General features: G+C 44.7%; 1 protein-coding gene across 1 annotated transcript in view; it reads right to left on the bottom strand.

Moving 5' to 3' along the window:
- Positions 1 to 17,327, bottom strand: part of itga7 (integrin, alpha 7) — a 97,042-nt gene extending 79,715 nt beyond the window's left edge. The window contains exon 1 of the mRNA XM_070445846.1: positions 16,617 to 17,327. Within this exon, the coding sequence (XP_070301947.1) occupies positions 16,617 to 16,828 (212 nt within the window). The 5' untranslated portion in view covers positions 16,829 to 17,327. The remainder of the gene's footprint in view (positions 1 to 16,616) is intronic.
- Between the last annotated feature and the right edge of the window lie 1,923 nt (positions 17,328 to 19,250).

The following is a 19,250-nucleotide window of genomic DNA, read 5'->3' as shown; positions in this document are numbered from 1 at the left end:
CATACACGACACCCCACGCAGCAATCACACACCACACACACACACAACAACACACACACACACACACAGACACACACAGACACACACACAGAATTCCTGGCCTGCCAACACGAGCCACAGTGTGCACCTGTATTAAACACTACTATGTGACAGAACAGGACTTCTCTCATGATCAATTCACAGTTCCATTCAGAAAGCTGCACATTTTCCCACGGTGTGACTGTCCTCCTGAAGACTCGTGTTAGCTCCCTCCCTGAGATATTGCCTAGGCTTAGCTCAGTAGGCTAACATGGTCTTCAGTCACACAGACAATTCCCACCAAAAAAGGGATAGATGTAAACTCATTGAAAATGTGTAATGATTMTGGGATTCTTCCTGAAGATGAAAGAAAGATAGCCTATTGTCTACAGAGACAGACAACCAACAAAGGCCCGTATTCGAACAGACCCAGCACAAGGTGCACCTGTGTAATGATCATGCTGTTAATCAGCTTCTTGATACGCCACACCTGTCAGGTGGATRTATTATCTTGGCAAAGGAGAAATGCTCACTAACAGGGATGTAAACAAATTTGTGCACAGAACTTGAGAGAAATATGTTTCTTTTTGTATGGAACATTTCTGGGATCTTTTATTTCAGATCATGAAACATGGGACCAACACTTTACATGTTGCATTTATATTTTAGTTCAGTTAAGATTCAGTGGTTGTAAAGATGGGGAAAGGTCTGTCCATAATAAACAGAGATGCCCTGCAGGCTGCAGTTTAGTCTAATCTTGATTATTGTCCAGTCATTTGGTCAAGTGCTGCAAAGAAGGACCTAGTTAAGCTGCAGCTGACCCAGAACAGAGCAGCACGTCTTGCTCTTCATTGTAACCAGAGGGCTRATGTTAACACTATGCATGGCAGTCTCTCTTGGCTAAGAGTTGAGGAGAAACTAATTGCATCACTTCTTCTTTGTATAAGAAACATTTATGTGTTCAAAATTCCAAATTGTTTGTATAGTCAACTTAAACACAGCTCTGACACACACACTTACCCCGCCAGACATGCCACCAGGGGTCTTTTCACAGTTCCCAGGTCCAGAACAAATTCAAGGAAACATACAGTATTATACAGAGCAATTATTGTATGGACCTCTCTTCTATCTCATACTGCTCAAATAAACAGCAAACCTGGTTTCAAAGAACAGACAAAGCTCCTCTCCCCTGTTTGACCTAGATAGTTTGTGTATGTATTGATATATAGGCTATGTGTGCCATTTTTACATTTATGTAGTTCTGTCCTTGATCTGTTCTTGTCTATTAATGTTCTGTATTATGTCATGTTTCATGTTTTGTGTGGAATGTGACACAACCAGGATAGAGTGAAGCTTTGCTCGATAATATTTACAACAACTCACCACAAAGAGGATCGTATAAATAAAATGACTCCGCCACAATACACGGTCCTCCTAATTAAAGATTGACTGATAGGACTATTAAAGACACATACTATTATTAACTGATAGGACTATAAAGACACAGTCTATATTAACTGATGGACTATTAAAGAACACATCTATTATTAACTGATAGGACTATTAAAGACACATCTATTTATTAACTGATAGGACTAGTACTAATACATTTATTTATTAACTGATAGGACTATTAAAGACACATCTAATTATTTAGCTGATAGGACTATTAAAGACACATCTATTATTGACTGATAGGACTATTAAAGACACATCTATTATGTGACTGATAGGACTATTAAAGACTCATCTAGTAATTAACTAGGACATTAAAAAGACACATCCCACAATATTGGAACAAACACAACCCTTTCTTGTCACCCCATTCCACCCTCATACTCCTAATTGCCCCCACAACACACACACACACACACACCACACACACACACACACAAAACAGATTCACACACAGATTCACACACCACATCACACACACACACAAGCACACCAACACACACACACACACACACACAGATAAAGCAACATCTCACGGCACAACGGCCAAGCCCCTATTCGACCTAGATATTTTGTGTATTGTATTTATATGTAGGCTATGTTGTGGGCCATTTTTAATGTATGTAGTTTTGTCTTGAGCTTGTTTCTTGTCTACTAATGTTCTGTAATTTGTCATGTTTCACTCACACTTCAACACACACCCAATCACCCTGGTTCCCATGTGGTTACTGGAGTGAGGAGCTCACTGACCCCTACACACAGGATCCTGTCCCCTCACCCCCCACTCTCTAGACCCCTAGTTGTGTCCTCACATTCTCCACGCCCCTCGTATCCATCTCCCATGCCCCCATCCCTCACCCATTCCTCCATCCCCTAGTCATCCCTCCTCACCATCCACCCTACCCCAGTCACCCCATCTCTCCCTCACCCATCCTCCATCCCTAGTCACCCCTCCTTCACCATCCTCCCCCACAGTCACCCCATCTCTCCCTCACCCATCCCCCAGTCACCCATCCTCCCAACCCCAGTAACACCTCCCTCACCATCCACCTCCATCACCCTCACTCACCTCATCACCATCCCACCATCCCCCAGTCACTCCTCACCTCATCCTCTGCCATTCCTCCATCCCCAAACCATGACACTCTCCCTCTCACTGACCCAGCTCCTCTCCTCTCTGACCACAGTAGTGGACTGAGCAGCCGTTCCTTGTGTGACTCAGACAGCTTGAAGGCTCCCATATCATTATTTCAGTGGCGGCTTGTCAGCTACCCTCCGTTGTGACTCACATCTGATTCTCACACAGAAGCTGTTTTTAACAAGCTTATCCTTCACTTTATTGTGACACATACGACCGTGATGACACATACTTCTAGCCTGGCTCTAGATTGTTTTGTGCTGCCTTGCCATACTCATATGGTCACGGTTACACTAAAGCAATGGACCAAGAGTTTTCAAGACGCACACAGATGTGGGACCAGCAGGCTATATTTCCACAAAAGGGAGATGGATGCCAACTGGAAGAGAGAGAGAGAACACATCTTCTGTTGACTTTGACAAGGCTATTGTTTAAGACAAGCATAGTGGGACAACAGGCCTGCAGACACCTGTGTAATCTAATCATGAAGAAAATCTGCTTATCCACAACGAAACTCTCGTGAGAAAAAGTTGTGTCTATATTCTGATTAATGGTAATGCATTACTTTATTTGAAGATAATCACATAAGAGATAGGTTTCTAAGGTGACTTGATGTGCAGGTAAAATCATTCATTAATTCCATGTGGGAGATTAGTTGTTTTCCTCTGCGATCAGTGTCTCCCACGAACTCAGAATGATACCCTGGAGGCTGATACCTTGGATTCTAATACCCTGGAGGCTGATACCTCTGATATACCCTGGAGGCTGATCCGGCTGATACCCTGGGAGGCTGATACCTCGGAGGCTGATACCCTGATACCCTGGAGCTGATACCCTGGATGCTAATATGACCCTGGAGGCTGATACCCTGACTGACGCGCTGATACCCTGGAGGCTGATACCTGGATGCTGATACCCTGGAGGCTGATACCCTGGAGGCTGATACCTGGGAGGCTCTGCCCAAGCCCTATACTATGACCTAAACACTCTCCCTGTGTGGAAGTTGTCCTTAGCAACAGATCTGGGATTAGGTCATCCATCCTAACCTCAACCAGCGGCGTGTCCAGGGGGTGGCCAGGGGTGGCCATGGCCTTCCTGAAATCTGATTGTCTACCGCAGTGGCCCCGCAGAAATTGTGAGATCTGAAAGGTCGTCTCTGAAAATATTTATCATTTTGAGCAATACCCGCACCGACAGCAAGACTCATCAATCTCACCGGGGAAATTATCATAGCAAGCAAAGTAGTGCCCTTCTGTTAGTATGTGTAGCCCATGTATCTGGTGCTGTCTGGCCAAAAAGAGTATGACGTATTATTTTTGGCCAGACAGCATCAGATAAGTGGGCTACAGATACTAAGGCAGAGGGGAACAKTTTGCCTCGCTGGGATGCTTTCTCTGGTGAAACAGATTCAGCCWTTTATGAATTGAGGGACAACTATGAAACAAGGATAGACACAAATGACAAATCATTTATACGTTTGTTTCTCTTTTTTGTCATCATTTTTTGGGGAGGAAAGACTAAAATAGAGACACCCCAAATGTCACGGTATAATTCATTCTGGATGGCACTTTCAAGTGAATTTACTGCTGTAACAAGACTTTTGGAATTGATTCATAATTTATTTTAACAGGAAAATGAACCAAACCTAAGGTGAAGCATTTAATGTGTTAAAACATCTTAATTATATTGAAAAAATCCACCTTGGATCGATTAAGGTTCAAAATGTTATGTCCCCCCCTAAACTGTCTCTGTGCCCCACCTTGGCCACGCCATTGACCTAAACCATTAGGGCGACGGACTATAAAACAGACCTTAGTTCAGTGTGTAGGGGAAACTGAACTCAACACACTGAACTAAAACAGAGGGCTACAACAACTGTGTAAACTGGGGACAGGAGGGTCATGGCTTTACAGCTATATGACTTCATAATGGTCTACAGAGCAGTCTAGTCCAGACCAGCAGGGAGTCCAAGAGATTCTTTTGACAGATTTCAGAAAAGGGTGTTTTCCCAGTTGATTGTTTTTCTGTTTTCCTGATAGGAGAACAACAGCTGAGACGACTGTGGTCTGACTCATCAAACCTTTAAGTACATGTCTAATTCCCACCCTGGAGAGTACTGGACTGGACAGAAAGGCGGAGAGAGAGAGGGGGGGCACGAGAGCGAGAGAGAGAAAGAAGAGAGAGAGAGAGAGAGAGAAGAGAGAGGAGGAGAGAGAGGAGAGAGAGAGAGAGAGAGAGAGGAGAGAGAGAGAGAGAGAGAGAGAGGAGGAAAAGGGGAGAAGAGCGGGAGGAGAGATGGGGGCAGAGAAAGACAGTGACAGCTGCAATACAAATTACCAGTTGAATAACTATCCAGTGAGTGCATGATCCATGGATTTGAGTCATAATGGAAGTTTTCATGCTTGAGATTATTCACATATAGACTCAATGTATCTCGAGTTTCACTGATCACGTCTTTCCATTAGTATCCCATCATTGCAATGTCTGCAGCCCTGGACTATGTAAACTCAAGAACACTCTATATGTTCACAATATGTAGCCAGAAACAATGGACCTGCTGAAGGTTGAAATTAACAAAAGTATGAGAAAACAAACATATTCCAACTCTATTGATGATCCTTATGGCAGAACAGAATAGAATAGAATCTAGTCGAATCTCATAGAACAGAATAGAATCTAATAGAATAGAACGGAATATAACAAAATAGAATCTAATAGAATAGAATAGAATCAAATAGAACAGAATAGAACAGAATATAATGTAATAGTATAGACTAGAATGGAACATTATCGAATATAATAGAACAATATAGAATCTAATAAAATWGAATCTAATAGAACAGAATTGAACAGAACATAATCTAATAGAATAGAAGGTGGTGAACACCAAGGTGAACACCAAGGTACAACATAATATAATAGAATCGAATAGAATAGATCAAATCTAATAGAAATGACTAGAGTAGAACAGAATCTCATAGAACAGAATAGAATCTMATAGAACAGAACACAATATAAAACAAAATAATATTATAGAATAGAATCTAATAGAACAAAATAGAACAGAATAGTATAGACCAAAATAGAACATAATCTAATAGAATARAAGACTATAAAATGTAATAGAATATAATAGAATCTAATAGAACAGAATTTAACAGAATATATTCTAATAGAATAGAATATACTATAACAGAATAGAGCTGAGGTGGATACTGCTGCAGAACTACGCTTTCCTTAATGTGTTGTTGACCCCTTGTAAATGTCCTAGAGGACAATAGTGCCTCCTCCAGATCAACCCCACGCAGGCATCTTCAGCATCTTCTTCTCATGTCACCACCTACCCCCTCCCATCCTGCCCCCCTCCCATCCTGCCCCCCTCCCATCCTGCCTCCCTCCTATCAGATCAATATGTGAATGGCCATTTCCAACAAGGATTTCTTATCTTTTATCATTTCTTATTGTTGTGTGCATTGTTGAGAAGAAACCTGGAAGTAAGCATTTCGTTGGACAATGTATACCAAATAAAACTTGACACGAACGTGACTTGAGGGGGAAGGAGTGACCCCGAGGTACCAAGTCTAAAGATCCAACCACCCCCATTAAAACCCTCCCTCCACWAATAGGCGCTCCAGAATCCATGAGATGTGTACACGTGTTAGATATTGATTGATACATGGCAGGGTGCAAGAAAACAAAAGGTTATGGTTCATTTAAAATGGATGCCAAGCAGATGCATGGATGTTTTAGATATAATGGAAAATCACGGAAGACGGCCAACTAAGAGAACATGAATATGACCAGTGAAATGGAACAAACCAGCAGGCAGGCATCCATGCACACATCTGGCCATTTGGGAATGCTTAATTGCTTAATCTGCACCAGCATCACACCACAGATACTCACCCCCCCCCCCCCTCCCCCAATTATTCCTGAATAAATATTGAGCCAAGCCATTGACTGGTCCTTTAGCATTCTGATCACACTGCCTGGTCCCCTTGGCTGCCGGTTCAGTTCTGCTTCGGTAAGCATTCCACTCAGACCAATCCGCTGTCTAGCCTCGAGCCACAAGCAGTAGGTCATCTGTTTACATTATCTTCCCCTGCTATCCTACCTCAGGTGTAACCAGGCCTTTATGGATTTTGCTAAACTGATTGGGAGTGCTGGTCTGCTGCCTATAGTATGCTCCCATTCAACATTCATACAAATTATACATTCCACTTTATATAATAATAATTACAATATGCATACCATTTCACAGAAACTAATTAGAATCATGTATGCACATATTTACATATGGGTGGCTCTAGCAGGAAATGAACCCACAATTCATGGCAGTGTAAACACAGTACCAACTCTGGTCCAACTGAGCCACACAGGATTTCCTGTGGTGATTTACTGTGTGTGTATATTTATACACTAAGTGGACAAAACACTAGGACACCTGCTTTTTCCATGATATAGACGGACCAGGTGAATCCAGGTGAAGCTATGATCCCTTATTGAATCCATTTCAATCAGTGTAGATGAAGTGGAGGAGACAGTTTAAAGAAGGATTCTAAGCCTTGAGATCATTGAGACTTAGATTGAGGAGGAAGGGGAGGGGATGGGAGGGGAGGGGAGGGGAGGGGAGGGAGGGAGGAGGGAGGAAGGGAAGGGAGGGGAGAGGAGAGGAGATGGAGGGGAGGGGGGAGGAGGAAGGGGAGGAATAGAGGGAGGAAAGGAGAGAGGATCTTCATACGCCTTCCATGTCACAGTCGGGTGCTTGAGTCAACCAGAACTAATTCATGACCAGCTGAGCTGTTCATCATTGAAACAACAGAGACAAACAAACTCTCTTGTCTGGAGTTGAATTATACATCAATGATTAGTCCTATCCAAGCCAATGTCCTATCCAAGAGAGAGAGAGAGAGAAGAGAGAGAAGAGAGAGAGACAGACAGAACAGAGAGAGAGAAACAGACAGAGAGAGACAGAGAGAGAGACAGAGAGACAGACAGACAGAGAGCGAGAGACAGAGAGCGAGAGACGAAGAGCGAGAGAGAGACAGGATCATTCTCTTGCTGTTAGAAGAAAGTAATTCTGATCCTGTAATCAGTAACCTGAAGTGTGTTCTAACTGCTAAGGAGTCACAGTGTGTGTGCTGCTCACTGCCGAATGAGCAAGCAGTTAAATTATGTACAACCACACACACACACACACACACACACACACACACACACACACACACACAACACACACACACACACACACACACACACACACACACACACACACACACACACACACAGAAACGGAGCAGAAGGTTTGCGCATCCATCAGATCTTAGCTAGCAGTGTTTCTCCCTGACTCTGCAGATTGTCTTTCCCTGTCTGTCTTGCTGCCTGTTTGCCTGCATGGGCTGCACAGTAATATTGCCAAAGCTCTCACGCGCTCCCCACTGAGTCTTTATTCACCGGCTCCACCGTGGGAGAATGTTAAAAGACAGAGAGGAATGGTGTGGGAGGAAGAAACCCAGCAGCGTGCTGTGTATGTGTGTGTGTGTGTGTGTGTGTGTGTGTGTGTGTGTGTGTGTGTGTGTTGTGTGGTGTGTGTGTGTGTGTGTGTGTGTGTGTGTGTGTGTGTGGTGTGTGTGTGTGTGTGTGTGTGTGTGTGTGTGTGTGTGTGTGTGTGTGTGTGTGTGTGTGTGTGTGTGTGTGGTGTGTGTGTGTGTGTATGTAAGCAACTTGGTAATACTGTAGTACACAACCCCCCTTTCTCCCCCTCGCTGATCCATCACTAACAGGTAAACACCAGTCCGTAAAATAGCAACGCTCCGACATTTACGAGTCTGCATTTTGAATGGTACCTGGGAGATTTAGGAACCATAAAAATGAGAAGAGGATAGACCTTGAAAATAAAATACTGAATTGAATTAGGGAGGAAAAGGGGCAGTTCATTGTTAACCTTAAGCTGCTTTTCTAAAGAGGGGTTTATTTGTTCCATTTTAATGCAAATTAGCTCTCAGAAATGTCTCACAATGTGTTGGAATGTGTGAAGGAGTTTTGTACGGTGCCCTTTCTACACACTTCATAAATGTGTATGCAGACACGAGAGGGACTTCTGTAGCTCTACTGTAAGACGCAGGGAGCTGATCATTGCCCCCCCCCCCCCCCCCCCCCCAAAAAAAAGGGGTTTTAGAAAGCTGAAAACATGTAAATGTTAAACACAACTTTATTTCGGCAAAGTGAAACATGATATATTTTTGTGTGTCTTTTCATGCAGTTTCCTTTGTATAAAAATTAACATCAGCAGCACTGGATAAATGTTAATCATGCCTTCAATCCCATGTTAGATTTGGGTTGAAGTTTCAGAAGCGCATTGCTTTTGATATAATATACAGAAAAAGCGAAGTTCAACTGCATGGCAGCATGATGATGTACAGTTTTATGTTATAGTCAGCCCTCGGCTCCCAGATAAACTGGGATACTGGGTCTAAAATAGGCGGCCTTCACACTAAGAATGGAACTGGCCTCTCAATGAGCTCAGTGCAACCTGAACCCGCTGTAGTCCTGTGGTGGAAACCAAGGACGCTTTTAGGTCTACTGGCATCAACAGTCAATCATCTACCAGTAGGGAAGACACCTTAAAACGATCAGGGCCACATACAGTCAACCAGTCTACCAGTAGGGAAGACACCTTAAAAACGATCAGGGACACATACAGTCAACCAGTCTACCAGTAGGGAAGACACCTTTAAAACGATCAGGGACACATACAGTCAACCAGTCTACCAGTAGGGAAGACACCTTTAAAACGACCAGTGACACATTCACATACAGAAGCTTTCCCAGGTAGTGAGAGATTTACTGTAGGGCTGTTTTCCTGGAAACAGATTAAGCCTAATTCTAAACTACAAAGCACGGTCAGTAGATTTAATTGGTCCAGGACAAGGTGTAATTTGTGTCTKGGAAACCATCCCTAAATGTTTACRGATTTAAAATGGAGTGTAGGCTAACAAAAATACTCAGTTGACTCAAAACCTACTGTATGTCTTGGCTTCCAGTTGACCAGGAGAAGACAATACAGGAATAATAGACATCTTCCAGGGGACTGATATAGAGCTTATAGCATGATGTGTGACCTGCAGTACAGAGGTCAGTGACTCTTCTCCCCCCAATCACACAGACAGCAGAGGAGAAAGCCCTCATGTAAAACCACGAGACCAACATAGCGGGCGGCAGGTAGCCTAGTGGTTAGAGCGTTGGTCCAGTAACCGAAAGGTTGCTAGATTAAATCCCCGAGCTGWCAAGGTAAACATCTGTCGTTCTGCCACTGAACAAGGCAGTTAACCCACTGTTCCTAGGCCGTCATTGTAAATAAGAATTTGTTCTTAACTGACTACCAAGTTAAATATTGATGAAGTAAAAAATATATAGAAAAGTATGATAAGCAACTGGATGACATCCTTCTAAAGACAATGGTACCTAAAGTAAATAAACAATATTGCTAAAACCTCACCACACAGTTAATACCAAAGCATCTGTCTTATGCAGTGCCTACCTACTTYTTAGGACATCATTTTCACATTTACGTATAAAAAAAAAAGCAAGATGGCCGATCAGACCTACTGAGGCAAATTGTCCAATGGAGAGGTCTTTTCCATCAAGCAAAGAGCTATTACAGGATCCCCCTCTCATACCAGTATAAACAGACACATAACACCAGCAGCAGCCACGACACACATGCCTCRACCAGTGGCTGCTGAGGGGAGAAGGGCTCATAATAATRGCTGGAACGGAGCGAATGGAATGGCACCAGGCACATGGGAACCATGTATTTGATACCATTCCACCGATTCCGCTCCAGCCATAACCCCGAGCCCGTCCTCCCCAATTAAGGTGCTACCAATCTCCTGTGGCCTAGACTATCTATATGTACACACACATGCCAGACCATCTCACCTACTTGACTAGCAGAACAAGGTGATGTGTGTGTGTGGTGTGTGTGTGTGTGTGTGTGTGGTGTGTGTGTGTGTGTGTGTGGTGTGTGTGTGTGTGTGTGTGTGTGCGCATGTGCGTGTGTGCGCGTGTGTGTGCGCGTGTGTGCGTGTGTGTGCGTGTGTGTAGACCGCGTGCAGTATAGACCTAGATGAATATTTTATATTCTAGTAGGCATGCCAACGACATCAGAAAATGTAAAGGTTACGAGTCACTGGATCTATAATAGAATATAAAATAATTTGACAGTGTTGACAATGACTCAGAATGAAATATCCAGTTTAGGACTGCTGAGTATCAAGAGACTCAACTGGCTCAGGATAGAATCTACTAGAAGCCTGGCTAAGAACACAATGCCATATACYCCCTGAAACCCAAACCTGTCTGTAACACAAAAACTCAATGAGTCAATAGCATCTAATTACTAAGCTTCAAGCTTGAGGCTAATCATGTTTGGCACCTCTTCTGATGAAAGGTTCCACACAACAGACACTTCTGATACCAGTTCTGGATGTAGTCAAAGTTCTGTACAGCATTGGTTCTCAACTGGTTTTGCCTCGGGACACAAATTGAACCAGGTTGTCTCAGTTCCGATCCAATATTTTGCATCGCGGAAAAAATAATAGTCAAAATACAATCTGGAAAACTCTATTTGTAGCAATTATATATATATATATATATATATATATGATTATTTTTTTACCTTTATTTAACCAGGTAGGCTAGTTGAGAACAAGTTCTCATTTGCAACTGTGACCTGTCCAAGATAAAGCAAAGCAATTCGACACATACAACAACACAGAGTTACACATGGAATAAACAAAACATACAGTCAATAATACAGTAGAAAAATAAGTCTATATACAATGTGAGCAAATGAGGTGAGATAAGGGAAGTAAAGGCAAAAAAAGGCCATGGTGGCGAGGTAAATACAGTATAGCAAGTTATATGCCCCTATATGACAAGAGAACAACATTCCCACGTCTTTGATTAACAATAATACAATTTTGCCCATATGAAGAATGTTAATAAACTCAGTCTTGAGACTAGAGAACAACCAAAGTAGTAATAATACTAATAGCTCTATATTGAAAAAACTGTGATTGAAAAAAAAAAATTTCAGAGATAATTATTATTGTTTATTTTTTAAATGTCATGTATTATCATGTCTACACACTTTCTACTTGTTTTAAAGTCATTTGAGTTCAGACTGGAGTATTTCTGCATACATTATTATTATTATTATTTTTACTCAGACACCCATGACTCAAACTCAAAACCTCCCGCGACCCAAATTTCGGTTGCGACCCAMCAGTTGAGAATCGCTGCTGTAAAGGATCTTATGCCTTGGTAACATGGTAACATGTGCACCTACTTTCAAATAAGGTTTACCAAAAAGTATGATTCCGGTGCTTAATCAAATACCTCAAAAAGATACTGTTCAGTGAGTGTAAACAAGAGCGGGGTGAGCACATGGTGAGCACATGGTGATCTCGGGGTGAGCACATGGTGAGCACATGGTGATCTCGGGGTGAGCACATGGTGAGCACATGGTGATCTCGGGGTGAGCAATTGGTGATGGCACAGTTACTGGCATCAACAGGGTTGCTTCCTAATCTTAGCTACTGGCACCAGGGTTGCTAGCTCATAACATTCAAGGAAGATTCACAGCATATCAGCTCACCATGAAATAACGGTTAAAATAAGGGCCAGGAAAGAGATGCTATTGGCCAATACGTGGCGGTGCCGTCCAGTGGGGACGACACTCGATGACCGAAGCCTGCCGGGATCCTGGCTTCCCGCCACTGTCTGCGAGTGCTGACGTTTGGCTGACGTTATCCCTCTAACGGTCCTCATGGCGTGCTGGCCGACAGGTCGGCTCCACTAAGAGTAAAATAAGCGTCCGGCTGCTAAACACGGACCTTCTAAACAGGACCTGTAGTAAATTAACACTGCCTTCAACACGTACAAGAGTACCAAGTCTCTTGTTCAGAGTCAGCTCTACTGACGGAAGAGCAACACCTACAAAATGTACTTCTTGTCTGTATATTTTAATGTGGACAGGTTCTAGTAAATGAACAGTGACTACAAACACCAGACTGTTGAGATCTACTGAGAAAACAGAAGACACTGGGAAAAAAAGGACACTCAAACAGTTTGCATGATATAATAATAACAACCAGCAAGGAATTGGAATGATTGATCAGCTCTTGCAAATATAACGGGAAGAATACTGGAGGTTTAACATGAGTAACTATACTGAACACCAATTGCAAGTAATTAATGTAATGAATGACTCATTCTAAAGATTCCTTCATTCTATATCTGTGCTAGTGCAGAACAGAGAAATAAGACTACTTCCTTCCTTTGCAGAAAGACACCGTGAGACACGTAAACATTTAAGGCAGAGCCGACTCAGAGCTGGCGGATGTGCTGCTGTCTTATAGTGTTCCAGGGACACCAATAACAACCGCAGCAGTTGTCACACACACAATCCACTACTCCTCCTGCCACACCACACACAATCCACTACTCTTCCTGCCACACACCACAACCACTACTCCTCCGCCACACACACAATCCACTACTCTTCCTGCCACACAACAATCCACTACTCCCACCTGCCACACACACACAATCCACTACTCCTCCTGCCACACACACCAATCCACTACTCCTCTGCTCCACACACACAATCCCACTACTTCACCTGCCACACACACAAATCCACAACTCCTCCTGCCACACCACACAATCCACTACTCCTCCTGCCACACACACAATCCACTACTCCTCTCCACACACACAATCCACTACTCCTCCTGCCTACACACACACAATCCACACTCCTCCTGCCACAACACACAATCCACTACCCTCCTGCCACACACACAATCCACTACTCCACCCTGCCACACACCACAATCCACTACTCCTCCTGCCACACACACAATCCACTACTCCACCTGCCACACCACACAATCCACTACTCCTCCTGCCACACACACCAATCCACTACTCCACCTGCACACACACACATCCACAACTCTCCTCCACACACACAATCACTACTCCTCCTGCCACACACCACAATCCACTACTCCTCCTGCTACACACACACAATCCACTACTCCTCCTGCCACACACACAATCACTACTCTCCTCTGCCAACACACCACAATCCACTACTCCTCCTGCCACACACACAATCCACTACTCCTCGCCACACACACAATCCACTACTCCTCCTGCCACACACACAATCCACTACTCCTCCTGCCACACACACAATCCACTACTCCTCCTGCCACACACACAATCCACTACTCCTCCTGCCACACACACAATCCACTACTCTCCTGCCACACACACAATCCACTATTCCCCTGCCCACACACACACAATCCACTAGTCCTCCTGCCACACACACACAATCCACTACTCCTCCTGCCACACACACACAATCCACTACTCCTCCTGCCACACACACAATCCACTACCCTTCCTGCCACACACACAATCCACTACTCCTCCTGCCACACACACAATCCACTACTCCTCCTCCACACACAAAATCTACTACTCCTCCTGCCCACACACACAATCCACTACTCTCCTGCCACACACACACAATCCACTACTCCTCCTGCCACACACACCACAATCCACTAGTCCTCCTGCCACACACACACAATCACTTCTCCTCCTGCCACACCACACACAATCCACTTCCTCCTGCCACACACACAATCCACTACTCCTCCTGCCACAACACAATCCACTACTCCTCCTGCCACACACACAATCCACTACTTCCTCCTGCCACACACACAATCCACAACTCCTCCTGCCACACACACAATCCACTACTTCCTCCTGCCACACACAATCTACTACTCCTCCTGCCACACACACAATCCACTACTCCTCCTGCCACACACACAATCCACTACTCCTCCTGCCACAACACACACAATCCACTACTCCTCCTGCCACACACACAATCCACTACTCTTCCTGCCACACACACACACCACATCCACTACTCCTCCTGCCACACACACAATCCACTACTCTCCTGCACACACACACACAATCCACTACTCCTCCTGCCACACACACAATCCACTACTCCTCCTGCCACACACACACAATCCACTACTCCTCCTGCCACACACACAACAATCCACTACTCCTCCTGCCACACACACACACAATCCACTACTCTTCCTGCCACACACACAATCCACTACTCTTCCTGCCACACAACCACACAATCCACTACTCTTCCTGCCACACACACACATCCACAAACTCCTCCTGTCACACACACAATCCACTACTCCTCCGCCACACACACAATCCACTACTCCTCCTGCCACACACACCCACATCCACTACTCCTCCTGCCACACACACACAATCCACTACTCTTCCTGCCACACCACACAATCCACATCTCCTCCTGCACACACAATCCACTACTCCTCCTGCACACCACAATCCACTACTCCTCCTGCACACACACACAATCTACTACTCCTCCTGCCACACACACACACATCTACTACTCCTCCTGCCACTCACACACAATCTACTACTCCTCCTGCCACACACACACAATCCACTACTCTTCCTGCCCACACAACTCCACTACTCTTCCTGCCACACACACACACAATCCACTACTCTCCTGCCACACACACAATCCACTACTCCTCCTGCCACACACACAATCACTACTCCTCCTGCCACACACACAATCCACTACTCCTCCTGCCACACACACAATCCACTACTCCTCCTGCCACACAACACACAATCCACTACTCCTCCTGCCACACAACACCATCATAAACTACTGCAGCAGTCTGTCCACCACTGCTAGTAAAACCACTCTTTCTCGACTCCAGATCTACGTTCCACACACACACACACACACACACCACACCAACACACACACACACACACCACACAACACACACACACACACACACACACACACACACACACACACACACACACACACACACACACACACACACACACACAACACACACACCACACACACACACACACACACACACACACCACCCCTACACTACGCTGCATATCTGTCCTGAACTGCAATAGTAAAATGTGAGTTAAAACCCATCCACCCTCTTCTCTCCCCTCTCTCCCTCCCTATTCCCTCTCTCCCTCTCTCTACCTCCTCCTCTCCCCTTCCCTCCCTCTTCTCTCTCTCTCTAACCCTCCTCCCTTCTCATTCCTCTTTCCCTCTTTTCCCTCTCCCTCTCCTCCCTCTTTCTCCCCTCTCTCTCTCTCTAACCCTCTCCTTTCTCACGCCCTCCCCTCTCTCCCTCTTTCACTCTCCTCCTCTGCCCCTCTCTCTTGCTCCTCTCCCTCTGTCCCTCTCCCTGCCCCGTCCCTCTCTCCCTCTCTCCCTCTCCCTCTCTCCTCCTGATCATCTGCTTATTCAGCTATACAGTCAGTCTCACCCTGCACCCCATCCCACTCACTGTAAATCACATGGCAGTGGGACCATTAAATAGCTACAGGGTGCCCTCTCTGCACGCGCACCACACACACCACACACACACACACACACACACACACACACACACACAACACACACACACACACACACACACCACACACACACACACACACACACAACACACCACACACACACACCACACACACAACACACACACACACCACAATGAAACTACTAACTCCCAGTGACTACTACTCCCAGTGAAGTGCTTCTAAATCATCATGGATTAAATTATTCAATACCTGAATGACTGAATCGAAAGACTGCATAATACAATCAGTGCAATGTAGAAATGCTGACTAGAGAAACTGTTTCAACTCCACTCAATCAGTGTGGTCTATGTTAGTGGCTTCAGAGGGGGTATCCCCCCCCCCCCCCCCCCCCCCCGGTGGAGGCATTGGGTTAGCGTACCCATAAATCACACGCAGATAGAGAACACATGCTTACGTAGCCAGCTAGCCACTGACTTACCAACTGTGTGGTTCTGGTGTGAGTTGCTGGTGAAGCGCTAATGAGAATCCAAAAAAGCTGCCGGTCTCCCCCTCCTTGGTCAGAGTCATGCTAGTATCCAGGTTGAATCCTGCAACAGTCAGGAAATAGACGGAGAGAAGGAGAGAATGGAGAAGAAGACCCCAGCGCTGTGAAAGAGAGACCGAGAATCCATGTCTCAGATGTGGTGCCATAGTCCTGGAGAATGAGCAGGTCCCTCAGAAGAGCAGAGCAGGTCCCTCAGCAGAGCAGGTCCCTCAGCAGAGCAGAGCAGGTCCCTCAGCAGAGCAGAGCAGAACAGGTCCCTCAGCAGAGCAGAGCAGAACAGGTCCCTCTCAGCAGAACAGAGCAGAACAGGTCCCTCTCAGCAGAACAGAGCAGAGCAGCCTCTGTTCAGTTACAGATTAACAAAGAGTTCTATATTCTCTGTGTTTTAATTTAATGCTGATTGGAGAAAGAAAAAGGATAAGTGCTGCTTGACTCTCCTCTTCTGGCTCGGTTGATATTTCCCTTGTTTCCTTTTCTCACTCTCTTTCTGTTCTCTCCTCCTACGTCTTCTTCTGTCAGTCTGCGGAGCAGCCTGAGAAAATGTGGCTGTGTGAGCCAGCTTGTGTGTGAGAGAGTGTGTGTGAGAGAGTGTGTGTGGTGTGCGTATACCTCCCCCTCCTCTGCTGTGTGACTGAGAGAGACAGAGGACAAGTGCCTTGAATAGCCCGCTCACTCCTCCCCCCTCCCCATACTCTTTCAATCTCTCTCTCTCTCTCTTTCTGCCCTTTCTCTCTCTCTCTCTCTCTCAGCTGACATCAACACTCAAGGGACTGCTGCCAAAATACCAGGCAAGGTTGTCAAGATACTTGGACCCAATTGAATCAGAAAAGAATGAAAAGAAAGCAGCCATTTTTTTTTTTATCTGTTAAACTCACAGTGTCCAAAAGGCATCCATCCCCTTCAGTAAATGGAACAGGTGCTTGGATATCTGAACAGAAGACAAGAGGAACAGGAGTTCTGRCAGGAGAACACGGTTGATCAATAACATGAACTTAAGCGCTTCTTTTTTTCTTCTTCTTTGAAMAAAAAAAAAWKRAAAMMWKRAAWKKWRRWCYKGRAWYCMTTWAMTWAAMYTYCMRKWAWYCMAAAWKKWWWWWWAAAAAACAAGGGAAAAATGACATTTCTAAAATATTGAAATTGAAGATAGCTGTTAGCTGCTAGAGTAACAGGGTGATCAATAATGCTCTAGAGATTATTTTTCTTTCAGAGAACCTGCATGGAATCTGGGCTGGAGTCCAAAAACTTGCAGTGATCTGGAATGAACCTCCCAGACAATGGAGCACGGTAATGTGCACAGTGACCCAGGAAACCTAAGAACAAACCTGTGAGGGGATCAAACAGAGAGTGACAGAAGTATATGTGCTGTGGCAGGAAAATGTGACCAGAGTTCGGAGTAACATAATTGAGAGAATTGAAGACATTGAGTAGAGTACATCAAAGCAAAAATATCTAATCTGAGTAGAGTAGAGTAAATTACCATAGGCTTGTCTTTTTCTTTAAATCTAAATTACTGTTGAACACCAGACTAATAAACTCCCTTGACATAAAACGTATTTGTCATATTTTAACAGACAACAACACTAGACTGTGAAGCAATGTGACTTCCTATAGCCTRGCTAAAAGCTACCGTCTTAGATTACACCGTGCCCACCCATGCTCTGCCACACCAAAGTCCCATGTCTAGTCAGTCATGCCCTCACARCATTGTCCACATTGTGGAAACTTTGTACCAGCCAGGTCACAGCTGTTCTGGACCAGCTGATTCCTGTCCTCCTGTCACTGTGTTTCTATACAATCTGAGTCCCAAATTACACCCTATTTTCTACATAGTGCAGTACATTTGGTCAAAATTAGTRCACTATGTAGGGARTAGGGTGCGATTTGGGATGGAGCCTACAGCTGTCTTGAGGTTACGTATACCCCCTCTGAGGCTAGTTAGTCACCTTCTTCTGATACCTTCTCACACCTTCTTACACAAACACCCACATGAAATACTGGGTTTAGGAATTGTTCATATGTATCGTAAAAACTGTATTGGATATCGAYAACAATCGGCTAAGTGAGAAAGCGAGACAATGTCAAAACAAAGCCATATAAAAAAGGGGGGAAATCTTCATAAACATTTTTTAAAAAAAATCAAGATCTATAATTTCCTCAGCTGAATATGAACAGCATTTATGTGTCATAGACTACAGTGGTAAATGTAATACTCACTGATGATTCACTGGGTGATCTGGAWCAGTCATAGATGTTTACCCTCACTCAGCTCTCAGCCCTGAGATCATCGTTCTCACGTGAAATGCTTGGCATCACAGAGGAACTCCCACATAGCAGAATAAAGCAAGCCAAGCACGGGGGTCCTAGCCTGCACTAAACTAGCGGCTGGCTGGCTATGGTAGCTACATGGCTTGGCTGCTGCTCTTGTTGCCCTCTTCTGCCCTGAGGTGGTGTAGGAGGGAAGTAAACAGACCTGTATGAGAGCATATCAAGCCGTATGTCTGTAGATAAAGTAGGTCTTCCTGTAATACATTTCCTTCATACACTTACACAGTTTAAACAGTAGCTATA

This window comes from Salvelinus sp. IW2-2015, linkage group LG11, assembly GCF_002910315.2.
Source record: "Salvelinus sp. IW2-2015 linkage group LG11, ASM291031v2, whole genome shotgun sequence".
Classification (NCBI taxonomy): Eukaryota; Metazoa; Chordata; class Actinopteri; order Salmoniformes; family Salmonidae; genus Salvelinus; species Salvelinus sp. IW2-2015.
This window is presented reverse-complemented; position numbering and strand designations above follow the sequence as displayed.